The following is a 13343-nucleotide window of genomic DNA, read 5'->3' as shown; positions in this document are numbered from 1 at the left end:
CTATTTTTTAAGTCAGCAAATCAGAAGACAAGACCAAATAGAAGGTAAACAGATGTGAGTTAGAAAGATTCCTGCGCAGCTGCTTGTAATAAGGCTGTCCAGCCTGATGCCATGCTGTAAGTATTGATTAGATATTGACTTACCATTCACTGCTTCTCTTGACAGTCGCACTCATAGCACTGAACAATACAACGAAAGAACAAATGGACCAGAAACAGAGGAACGCAAGCTTTCCTCCCCCTCACACACACCCATCTCACAGGACCACAGGGATCTAGATGACTCAAAGAGCTAAAGAGAGCCAAAGGCCAACGGAACGGAACGATTCATGAGGCGCTGACTCACAAACCACTGCTTCCTCTCTACCACATGCCTCTCATAACTGCACAGATGACTGGTCAAGTTCCCACAGCACTGCATGGGAGGGCAGTGAGGGGCCAGAGCTCGGAGACGACACACACTGACCCCTGACAAACTTCAGAGAGCATGTGTGGGAGACAGAGATTGCGTTAAAGTAAACCGACAGAAACCAACCCATGACAAGAATGCAGAATCAGTTCAGTGATCTCCAACCAGAGCAGAAGGAAAATCACGGCTAACAAAAAGAAGTTATTTAGCTAACGTTCTGAAAACGTTATTTCTATATGTTCTCGGAACGTTCAAAATATTCAAATTTTTTAAAATGAAGGGGAACGTTCCGTTTCGCCAGCATTATGGGAATGTTACTTTTGAATGTTCTCTGAAGTATTTGAAAGTAGTAAGCAGTAACATATGAAAAAGGTTTCACGACGAACGTCCAACTAAAATGTTTCAGAAAAAATATTCCATGGCTGATTTATAAAAAATGTTTCTGTGCTAATGTTTTGAGAATGTTATTAAAGACCAGATAACTTTGAATAAACACGGAAGAATGTTTGTTCATAACTTTCAGAGAACCTTGCCAGAACGTCATTTAAATGTTTAATTTTTATGCATTTTTCAGAAAACAAGGCGTAATATCTTATATAAGTAAATGTACAATGTAACCTGGAATTATTCATTGAAATGAATGCATGCTGGTTCAGTGATGATAAATAATATTTTTGATTTAAAACCAGTTTATAATGCATTTTTTTCAGTGTACTGTATATTGGTTTATTAGAAAGTAAGAAAAAATGTACACACAGACTCTCTGAACATGACGCAAACTGATTTTTCCAAAAATGCAGTCATGGTTTTTATAAGATCATGTGACTGTGAATAAACGAGGCTGTGATTTTGACCTTCAGATGAGTCAAATGCTATACAGGCAGTTTCAAACAGCACTTTAAACTATTTGGTTTCTGTATGAGAGATAGATTAGTGACTATTACATGAAACAAGAAGGTTTTTAGATTTTCTGAAGAAATCGTGGGTGGTGTTTGGATGAGCACGACTCACAGTCAAGATGCGAGGGTGTTGTGGGTGGTAGTTAGGGAGTTGCTATGTGGTTGCTAAAAGGTTGTGAGAAGTGTTTTGATTGCAGTGCTGTGTGGTTGCTAGGGTGTTCCCGGTGGTTGTTTACTGACCCAAGAGTCCACCCAAATAGTCCACCCTCAAGTATCTGAGATATTCAGATCTCTAGAAGTGACTTGCATCCCCACATTTAAATGCAAGTATAATATAAAAAAAAAAAAAAAAGAATGCCTGGTGAAAGTCTGATCACTGATGAGAAATACAGTAATAGCACATCAAACCTCAAACAAGCATGAGGTTTTTAAAGTGTTAATCACACAAAAAAAAGCAAAACAGCGGCATATAGATTTATGTAGCAAAGTTTAATACTTGGGGCTTTGGATTGATAAAAACGAATATAGAAATATACAGAGAATATACTTAGAGAGAAAGAGAGAGAATACACATTTCTGTCAGGGCCACTATCAAATATGACTGACAATTAGCACACAGTTTGGATTGGCGAGATGGTTCTGTTCTGGGCAAGAACTCCCTGCAGCTTAGCATGGATAAGAGCAGGGAGAACAGCGAGAACCCCCCAGGGTAACAGAACAGAACCAACATAAATGTACTGCAGATATCATTAATGTTCAACAATTTAATGTACACATTTTAGAAATTAGCCTGATTCAAAAGAGAATCAGAAGGCTGAATCCTGACTGTACGAGAGGAGGAGCTGGGGATGGAGGAGGGTCATTAGCTATTGAGCAACACGAAAGCTGCTGATAATACTGAAGGACCTTATAATGCTGAGGTAGGTATTGTATTCCTAGTAGATGAGAATCAGCTGATGCGAGCTTGACTAATGTGACCTGCCAGAACTAACGCTACGCTTGATATATATATATATATATATATATATATATATATATATATAGACACAAATTAAGAATATATATATATATAGAGAGAGAGAGAGAGAGAGAGAATATATATACATAAAAAAACTGTTTTGCTTTTTTTGCTTTTGTTTTTCTGTGACATGTGACATATGACAAAGAGGTTAATTCACTATTGTATGTTTGCGCCATATATGTGCTTCCAATTTAGCAACAATATTTACTGAAATAATTGACTATTTCTTTTATACCGTTCATCTGCTTGCTTTTCAGACCATGTTGGATTTACTTGGCAAATTCATCTGAGAAGTATATTATTAATCAAACAAAAACAAAATAAAGCAAAAAGGTATAAAGCTGAAAAAAAAACAACAGAGAGAAGGTCATAGTGATCAAGCTGTGCTATTTGACCGCGCACATTTGAAGCTGCTGTGCAGTAATGAGTACTGTACTGACTCATTATGATGCGGCTTCTTCACCCCCTCAATGATCAGACCTTCTCTGTTTCAGTTTCACATATCACAGTGCCATTTAGGGTGAACTTTACAGCACGCATACATCACCTCACGCATTGCTGCATCTGGAATTGTTCATATAGAATAAATAATGTTACAATCAATCAAAGATATGAATTAAGCATCTCACCCTAGTCTCATCCTCAGACCACCTACTGGCCTTTCACTGACCATCTTATACTGAACAGAAAAAAGAACAACCACTTTCTTGATCTGGCAAGCTCTAATTTGATTGGCTGGATTTATGCCATGAGTAAAGGGTTTTCCAAGACACTTATAAGGCACTTTCGAGAAAGAAATACTCACTGGATTTGCTCAGTTTTGCCAGATTAGTAAATATTCCTGACTGTCTTGAATGAGCTGTAATATATAGACTTGTACAACTAACCTCATCCTGACTAAACCTGTTGGATAATTTGTTACATTCCACTTGTTCACATTTGAACCAACCCATCCTCTTGAGAAATCGTAATAAATTGTATGAGATGGCAAAATGGCCAACATAGGCTCACTGGAAAAATGTTGCTCTACCTGCAATTTTGCAAAACTCAAAAACCATATATATAATTCACTGTGGTTTGCAGCTGAAATTAACACTAGTGGCAGAAAAACACCAACACTTTTATACTTTTCACACAATTTATAATTAATAATGGAAAATTTATACATTTTGAAGTTTGTGTTGCATAACCAGCCTCATATGAATATTGTTTCTGGTGTAGTAAACTTGCTCGATAGCACCCCTGGTACAGCACTGCTAAAGCAAGATAAAATTACATGATTGCTTAAGCAAACACGTTATAATCTCATGTTTGCTTTTCTTAACATTATCAGCTAGGTTTAGGGTAGGTTTAGTGTAGGTGGTATGTCATTTTCAGACGCAATGCAGCATTAACCTTTTAGTGCCACTCACTGAACATTACATTCCGCAAACTGCCACAATAAGTGCTACAACCAACATAACAAAATATTCCCAGATATATATTCATCTGTTTCTAATAAAACTGAATGTGCTTTTAATGCCACTCACTGGACGGAATGTGCAAGAAGCAAGATAAAATCATTTTGCCAAAATGTCACCACAGGCATGTTTTTCTAGTGGTATGTGATAGTGCAAGATAACATGTGCAAACCAAAAAAAACAAACAAACAAAAAACATAGGACCCAATCTTTCCAGTTAATTAGGCTAATGTTCTGGCAAAGTTATGAACAAACATTCTTCAGGTAATATTGATAGAATGTTTGTTTTGGTCTCTTAATGTTCTCAAAACGATAGCAAAATTTTTTCATCTGACGTTTTTTAAATGTTACTTCTCGTTTCAGAATGTTCAGAGAACATTCTGAAGTTCTCATAATGTTTGCAAAATTCTAAAATTGAATTTGATTTTTTTTATATATATATTTAAAAACCTTAACGTTTTTGCAGTTCAAAGAACATAACATTTTCATAACTTAATGGGAACATTAAGCAAAATGCTCTTAGAACATATTTTTTTTAGCTGGGTTAAAGCTAACCATAAAATCCAACACTAAACTTAACCTTAAACGTAATAAGAAAAAATCATTTTCGTAAGATCAGAGTACATCTAATTTTCATTTTTCACAAGTTGTCAAGAGACTGTGTTTATTTGCTCTATTTGGTTTTGATGAACCTTAAAAACGAAATCTCAACATGACTAACAGCCCTTAGTCCAGAGCCCATTCCTCTGTCACAACAAAGACAAGAAGGCCAAAAAAAACTGTTACTTTTACTTTACTGTTACTTTTGTTTAGAGATGATCAGAGAGAATGTAAACTATCTGAAACACTCATGGTATGACGGCACACAGGAAAAGACTTGGCTAGTCAGGAAGCGAGTCATAGTCACTTAATGCTCATTTCCCATCAAGTTTTTAGATCCATAACTACTGAATTTCCTGTGCTGTGCCGCAGAGAGTCACACTGGGGGAGGAGGAGACGGAAGTATAGAAATGAATGAGATCCATCAGACTGGATCCTGCAGACATCTGGGAGGAAATGCAGAATCTGTGAGTCACAAGCTGCTTTTTTTATCTTAGATTTAACCTCATCTTTCTGTCAAGACACTGAAAGACATCTTAAATCAGATCATTGTAAGAGAAATAAAGGGTGAGAATGAAAAAATCTGCACCATTAGTGGCACCAATGATGACTAATGGCTCAAAGTTAAAGTTTTTTGGTTAAATACCTGAAATAAGGTCAAGATCAACATATATGCTACAACATAAAATATGTCAGTAATACCCCACACGTGAGGTTTTAAGCTTTGATGTGTCTTGAAAAAGGCAAACAAGTATCTAAATGGGACTACAGGTAAAATCAGTCACTTTTAGCTTTGTACTTCTGCTGATTGTATTTAGGCTTCAGAATTCATAAAAGTTGTGTTTATTTGAGATGTGTCTTCAAATCTTCTTTTTCAGGTGAAGTATCCCTTTAAAATTGTATCCTGTTCACCTACAGTAAAACTGGGATATGGAAAAGTATTTTGACATTTTAAAAAAACTGCTTTCACCTTTAGTAAAGCACACTAACATGAGCTTCAGGCCCTTCGGTCCCATTTCACACTTTCAGGTGTTTATCTGCTATAAAAATGCATCCGCTTTCAACTCCTACCACTCGCAGTTTACCTGGTAAATGGTTTTAAAAGTTGAAAAATGAAACTGGAACATTTTGTGGTGACATTTGTACTGACTAAAACAAGCAGTGTCTATTACATCAACAGGAACTGAACATCATTTGCATCACAAAACAGGCTGAAGAGGATTTTACTGTTCCTCTGGCCCTTGAGGGACCGCAAGCTTCCTACACACTAATGCCAACGCATCGGGCTTGCAGGAATGTCTATAACAAACTGAAAACAAATGAGCAGTCAATAAGTGTCAGTAAAGACGGCTGGGTCTCATTAAAGACACGTCCCCTCCTGTCCCGCGTGCAGCTGCGTCTCTCATGCTCCGACCCTGTGAGAACAAACTCTGGATTCATTCTCACTGCAACCCACACAAAACCTCTGATCAATACTCTCCTGTTACACGCTCCTCCAGGGACACGGATACTCTAGAGCATCCCATCAAACCCTGAGAGCGGCGTGTCAAACACAATAGGCTCTCTCCGCAACAGAGGAGCTCTAAAGACGATCAATAATCATTTGAGTGAGCTCATAAGACTGCTGTATTTAATCCTGCAAAGCATCCAGAGCAGCGTGATGATTGATGCAGGTTCACATGCAGGTTTGCTGGCTGCTCATGGGAGACCAGGACAGAGCAGGTTTACTAGAGTAAAAATGACACGAATGCATTATGAAGAGAAGGAGAACAGCAGCGGTCTGCTGCTCATGCTGATCTGTGTAACTAATTACTAGACCGTGACACATGATAATGTATTCAACTACTATTAACTGTCTTTTGTTTTTTTATTTTTCTTATTCATATATCGTAAAATGTACTCCCCAAAAAATTGTAAAATGTTATTCCAAAGAGCATCAAAGAATACCACACTTGCAAGTTTTTTTTGCATACATAATATTAATTATTATATTATATCATATTATGTTATAATACAAAAAAGTACTATCATAGTATGATTACGAAATTATATATTTTACAAAAAGTTATATTATATTAGTAAAATTATCAATTATAATTAAATATATATATACACACACACACACACACATATATATAATGTTTGTTTATACACAAACATATGTATATACATGTATGTACAAATGATTTATACATTTATTATTATTATTATTATATATAATATAAAAGGTACTATCATAGTATTATATTAAAGTATATTTACGTAATTTGTGTGTATATATATATATATATATATATATATATACTTATGTATAAAATGATAATGAATATATATACATATATTATTGTTCTTTTATATTAAATATGTATTTATATAATATAAAAAAAATATAGTATGACCATCTCATACTGTCAATGTACCTATGCACTACCATAGTACTTTTTTATATTACACTAATATATACCATAATACTGTATTGATTACCATATACCATATAATTTATACCATATAGTTTTCATAATACCCAAATAGAATTCTATCAATACCATGGTACTATAAATATATTAAAAAATTGTGCTACGACTAGCTACTACATTCAAAACGCTGCAGGACGTGCAGAAACATCTATAATAGTTTATGATTGACAATACTTCCTGTAGTGATTATTAACTATATGGCAAGTTTACATTACCACGGGTCATGTGTCAGAAATGTTGTAAATACTGCCACCTAGTGGACAACACTAGAGGAACTACAGGACTTCATGTGTCACTGATTACATCATTAACTGATAAACCATTATCATAAAATTACTTTTGTTGAAATAAAATATTAAAATTACTTGTTTTATTTAAATAGTTGCTTTTTATTGTAATTACATAGTTTCTTCACAAGCTAAAATCAAAGTCAAATATGAAAAATGTATATGTCTATATTTATATTACACTGTACATAATCATAGTTTAAATGTCTTAATTCAAACTGAACACAAAATAAAATTAGATTATAAGATTAGATACGGTAGTAGATCAAAATGCTTGGGTTTTTATACACATGATAGTTTTTTTTTTTAAATATTGGAAATAATCACACTGCTTTGGCAGTACATAATATAAAACTAAATTACTTTTCCCTCACATGAAGTTCAAGTTAGTTGAGAGAAATGTCCACTAGATGGCAGAGAAGCCTAGGAGAAAAATGAGGCCCTCAAAATTCATCCCACTCACATCACTCCAACACTGGTCCACATGTCTAATCATCTCATATCTATCAGATGTGCATCATTTTACAGATATATGCATTCCTTAAACCTTTTTTGGTTCCTTTTTCTAATCTGACAGATCAGACAAAAATCAGGCCCAGCGATTCAGAGGTTTCCGTCTCGCATACTCAACCTCAGAGCCAAAAATGAATTGCATCAAACTTTGAAATATGCTCTAGATCCCCTGAAGCTTACTGTGGAGATCGCAGTCATTTCAAACCCATCTGAAACAGAACTATAGACACAAGCAAGACTTTTTTATGAATGTAAGTTTCAATGCTACCACTTCCGCCTCTCTACAGCCACCAGTAACAGGTTTTACTGGAAACCAAAGCTGCCCAACTAAAAGTAGACATGGAGGCAGTGTACAAAAGTGGCCTTAAAAATACACACTTCTTAGAGGGCTTACTTTCAGTTCAATATCTAGTCCTTCTTTCACTTCAGATAGACTGTGAATGACCATTTGCACAAGTAAAGCAGACTATAGTCATTCAAACACCTGCTTGCAGTGCAATGTATTCTGATGTAAAGTACAGGGGTCTAAAAACTACAGTAATACACCATTAGTAGGCTACTTTTGTGTGTGTTAGGCTATATCTGAAACCAGCACGTGCTGATCTGTTTGTAGAGTTTCACTCATTATCTTGATAAATGATGTTGTGAGTGCACTGTGTTCAGAGATTGGTGCATGAATGCGCGATGAGAGGAACTTCCACATGACACGAATAAGAGGAAAAACAGCTACAAAAGTGATGGACTGTAGCGCTTTCTCACATTAACAGGTCAAAAGTTGATTTCAAGTTCGTTTAGGGGCGCGTTCCGCCTGCGCTATGCGTCGCGTCGCGTTTGATCAGCGTCACCGGCGCCGTTTGAATAAATAGATTGAATGAATACCAAAAATAGTTTGTATTTCCATTCGGCTATACACAAGTTTTTGACCTGTAATAGCACACAGCAAGTCGGTGTCTATTGATTGAAATAGAAACGCATATATTCATGAAGGCATCAAAAGACACGCGTCAACTACAAACGTCTAACAGAAACTGGCTGTGTGTGTGTGCTCCCTAGGTTGTTATCTAGGAAGCCAGCGCACGGTTTGATTGACACACAGCCAGTATGCGCGCTCTTTTCTACCCAGATACTAACGCTTAAACCACGACGCGTTGACAGCCGCGGGCCACGCCCCCTCGCTGTGATGACGCCGGAGCTCTAAGTACGTGACTCGACACAGTAACTAACCACAGACCGGGCCTCGCGTAACGGGTCAAACGCCTCGCAGCTGCGTAACAAATAGTTTTTTATACAGGGACTCAGCTACAGGTGAAATTCAGAGACGTTTGCATTATTCTAGACTCGACATTCCACGCGAAAACAGCATGTATTGCCATATGGAGCCGTGCATAGCTATTCCAATTAAGTGTCTTTTCTGAAGAGGAACAGGAAGTCAGAAACACTATCTCATGCTTGCACCGCAGGCTTCCTCTTATCTTCATCGAGCGCCCAATGAGAATAAAATGACCCGAATAACTCAATGCATCTTATGTAAGAAAGCCTGCACATTTCTTTGCAAATGACATTATAATAAAATGCATACTAAGTATGCATCGATTAAAAAAAATTAATTATAATACTGAGCCTGTTGATCTGACAGTGCTTTAGAAGATCTACAAGCCTTGCTGATGGGAGGAACGCACTAGTGCACGCTCACATTCTGACTCATTTGTATATTAGAGTAGAGTGCATCTAACCGTAAAAGTTTAAAGATGAATCTAAAATGCAAAAGAAATTAGCAAAAACTTATACTCATAATGAGATTTTTCCCCCCGTGAATACTCCATACTTAAGTCAGCGCATTAGTGAGTTTAATGTACACTTACCCCTAAAACTGCTTGAGAATGGAGCTGCAGTGGTGCGCACATGACTTTGCGCAGAAGCGCACTCAAGTTCCACTGCGAATGTTCAAGATGTCCCCTCTTCCTCTTCTTTTTCCTTTGAAATAGTGGTTTCAAGCGTGTTTCTTCACTTGAGTCATTCATGTAGAGTCACAGGTCCACACACAGACTTTCTCTTGAGCGCTCTTGGTGACGCCCACAATCACCCGACACAGTTTGCCGCAACGATTCAAAATCTCTATAGGTTGTGAATGAATTGAGTCTCAGTTAACGCCTTGACAACGGTGACTTCAGTTTCCTGGGTAAAACAATCTGTTTAATAACTCCATGATGCATTGGGCACAATGAACTCATTGTGATGTGTGCCAGAAATAAAAACATATGGGTGAGGTTTGGTGAACTGGCATAAAACTTTTAGACTTTTTTAAATAAAAGGAAATGCGCATTGCATTGGTTAAGTCAACTACAGGTGGGTGGTTGACATGACCATATTCCATCTAAAACTATAATAAGATGATTGTTTTATATGCCTTCATTTCATGATATTCATTTCACAACAGGAGCTTTAAAACAAACTGCAAAAAAAAGTAGACAAAAACCAAATAGTGACCAGGTGTGGCATCTAAAAACATTCGCTTTACCTCAAGTTTTAACCTAAAATCTAACAAAAAAAGTCAACATCCAAGTTCCAACAACTGAACCAGACCCAGTTTCTTTCACTGCAGCATTGTAAAGCGTGGGAAAAATTTGGGGCGTGCATGGGAATTGAAAACGCAATGCTTTCTGAAAACCTGTTCCTGCATGTTTTAAATGCTTGTCGAATTCAAGGTCACAATGAGAAATTAAAACCATCCGATTTGACGTCATCTGTAACATAAAACTACATGCATATGTACTCAGTACATAAAAGAAGACTTTCCCACATTGTACACTTGAATGTATTTTGACGTTCAAGTTCAAGTTTATTTGTATGGTGCTTTTTACTATACAAATCGTTGCAAAGCAGCTCTACAAGAAATTAAGTTTCCACAATATATTTATATATTGCAGAACCTTAATATATTTAACTTATGGCAAAATTTGGTAATTCTGTATGTTGTCTGAGCGTTGGCATCCTCTGAGGTCCTCTGAGGGGGTTGGCATTATCTTTTCTCAGGTGTTCGGTCATCTCAGATCATTTAAGGGTTGGATCCAGACTGAAGCTTCTGTAATTCCTAGTTACCACGGGATGTTAATCAACAGAGAAACAAATAGAGACATAATTAGCGTAGCTGCTGCTCCATCTAAACAAAAATTATTTGTTCAACCCAAGCTAAAGAATAATAATAATGTACATTTGATCAGATATAACTGCAGTACAAGATTATAAGATGCATTATGTGAATGCTTGCCTAAAGAGATGTCTTTAATCTAGATTTAAACAGAGAGAGTGTATCTGAACCCCAAACGTTATCAGGAAGGCTATTCCAGAGTTTGGGAGCCAAATGTGAAAAAGCTCTACCTCCTTTAGTGGACTTTGCTATCCTAGGTACTACCAAAAGTCCAGAGTTTTGCGATCTTAGGGAGCGGGTTGGATTGTAGCGTGGTAGAAGACAAGTTAGGTACGCAGGAGCTAAACCATTTAGGGCCTTATAGGCAAGTAATAATATTTTGTTAATGATACGGAACTTAATAGGTAGCCAGTGCAGAGACTGTAAAATTGGGGTAATATGATCATATTTTCTTGACCTGGTAAGAACTGTAGCCTCTGCATTTTGGACTATCTGTAGCTTGTTTATTGAAGATGCAGGACAACCAGCTAGCAGTGCATTACAATAGTCCAGTCTAGAGGTCATGAATGCATGAACTAGCTTTTCTGCATCAGAAACAGGTAGCATGTTTCGAAGCTTGGCAATGTTTCTAAGATGGAAGAATGCTGTTTTTGTAACATGGGAAATATGATTTTCAAAGGACAAGTTGCTGTCTAATATAACACCCAGATTTTTGACTTTAGAGGACGTAACAGTGCATCCGTCTAGTTGCAAATTGTAATCCAAGAGATTCTGTGTACTGTTTTTTGGTCCAATAAGTAATATCGGTCTTATCTGAATTTAATAGGAGGAAATTATTGGTCATCCAATCTTTTACATTTTTTACACAATCTATTATCTTAGACAGTTGAGAAGTTTCAGTCGTCGTCGTCGTCGTGACGTATTGTCAAGTATGGTGACCCATACTCGAAATTGGTGCTCTGCGTTTAAGCAGTGAGTAGCAGTGAGTAGTGAACAAATGCACACACACACACACACACACCGTGAACACACACCCGGAGCAGTGGGCAGCCATTTATGCTGCAGCGCCCGGGGAGCAGTTGTGGGTTCGGTGCCTTGCTCAAGGGCACCTCAGTCGTGGTATTGAGGGTGGAGAGAGCGCTGGACATTCACTCCCCCCACCTACAATTCCTGCCGGCCCGAGACTCGAACCCGCAACCTTTCGATTACGAGTCCGACTCTCTAACCATTAGGCCACGACTTCCCACGTTTCATCTGGTCTTGTTGAGATATATAGTTGAGTATCATCAGCATAACAATGAAAACTAATCCCGTATTTTCTAATAATATTACCAAGGGGCAACATGTATATCGAAAATAGCAGAGGACCTAGGACAGATCCTTGTGGCACTCCATACTTTACTGGTGATAATTGAGATGACTCCCCTTTTAAATGAACAAAGTGGTAGCGATCGGACAGGTAGGATCTAAACCATCTTAAAGCCTGCCCTTGAATACCGGTATAGTTTTGTAATCGATCTATGAGTATGTCATGGTCTATAGTGTCGAACACAGCACTAAGATCAAGTAATACTAGCAATGACGCAGTAGAATCTACATTTGATATTGACTTTCTGATGTTATCAATTTTATCAGTAAATAAATTCATAAAGTCATTACTATTAAACTGTGAGGGAATATTTAGATGGCGATTAGAATATTTAGTGGCGTCTGTTTAGTGGTTAATCTAGCCACTGTGCTAAATAAAAACCTTGGATTGTTTTGGTTATTATCTATGAGTTTGTGGATATGCTCTGCCCTGGCAGCTTTTAGAGCCTGTCTATAGCTGGACATACTGTTTTTCCACGCAATTCTAGAAACTTCCAAGTTAGTTTTTCTCCATTTGCGCTCAAGATTACGAGTTTCTTTCTTGAGAGAATGGGTATAACTGTTGTACCATGGCGCAGTATGTTTTTCTCTAACCTTTTTCAATTTGAGGGGGGCAACAGCTTCGAATGTATTAGAGAAGATAGTGCCCCTGTTGCTAGTCATTTCGTCTATTTCATGTGTATTTATGGGTACACAGAGCAGTTGAGATAAATCAGGCAGGTTATTTGTGAATCTGTCTTTGGTGGCCGAAAGATCAATTCCATGCGATATAATTAAATCTAGCGTATGATTAAAATGATGAGTCGGCCCGGTGACGTTTTGCTTGACTCCAAAAGAGTTTATTAGGTCAGTAAACGCAAGTCCTAACGCATCATTTGTATTATCAACGTGAATGTTAAAATCTCCGACAATTAGCACTTTATCAACATTAACTAATAGATCTGAGAGGAAATCTGCAAATTCTTTTAGGAAATCTGTATATGGCCCTGGCGGTCTATACACAGTAGCCAGAGTAAGAGATATGAGAGATTTATTTTGCATATCTAACAGTGTAACATTAAGCAGAAGTATTTCAAATGAGTTAAACCTCCTGTATCCTGTTTTCTGAGTAACATTGAGAATATCACTATATATTGTTGCCACACCGCCACCACGACCAGTC

General features: G+C 37.2%; 1 protein-coding gene across 3 annotated transcripts in view; it reads right to left on the bottom strand.

Annotated features, from left to right (window-relative positions):
- The window catches only part of LOC306884611 (uncharacterized protein), a 33430-nt gene extending 23662 nt beyond the window's left edge, over positions 1–9768 (bottom strand). The window contains exon 1 of one of the 3 annotated variants that reach the window (XR_013785461.1): positions 9528–9768. Coding sequence is in view for 1 of the 3 variants with exons in the window: in XM_079440622.1 (XP_079296748.1) it covers positions 9528–9686 (159 nt within the window). In the remaining 2 variants the exon portion in view is untranslated. Of the gene's footprint in view, positions 1–143; positions 397–9527 lie in introns of those variants that run through there. The other 2 variants (XR_013785462.1, XM_079440622.1) reach the window with 2 other exon arrangements.
- Positions 9769–13343: the final 3575 nt, after the last annotated feature.

This window comes from Barbus barbus, assembly GCF_936440315.1.
Source record: "Barbus barbus genome assembly, chromosome: 18".
Classification (NCBI taxonomy): domain Eukaryota; kingdom Metazoa; phylum Chordata; class Actinopteri; order Cypriniformes; family Cyprinidae; genus Barbus; species Barbus barbus.
The sequence above is the reverse complement of the archived record's forward strand: the minus strand, read 5'-3'. Positions and strand labels throughout refer to the sequence as shown.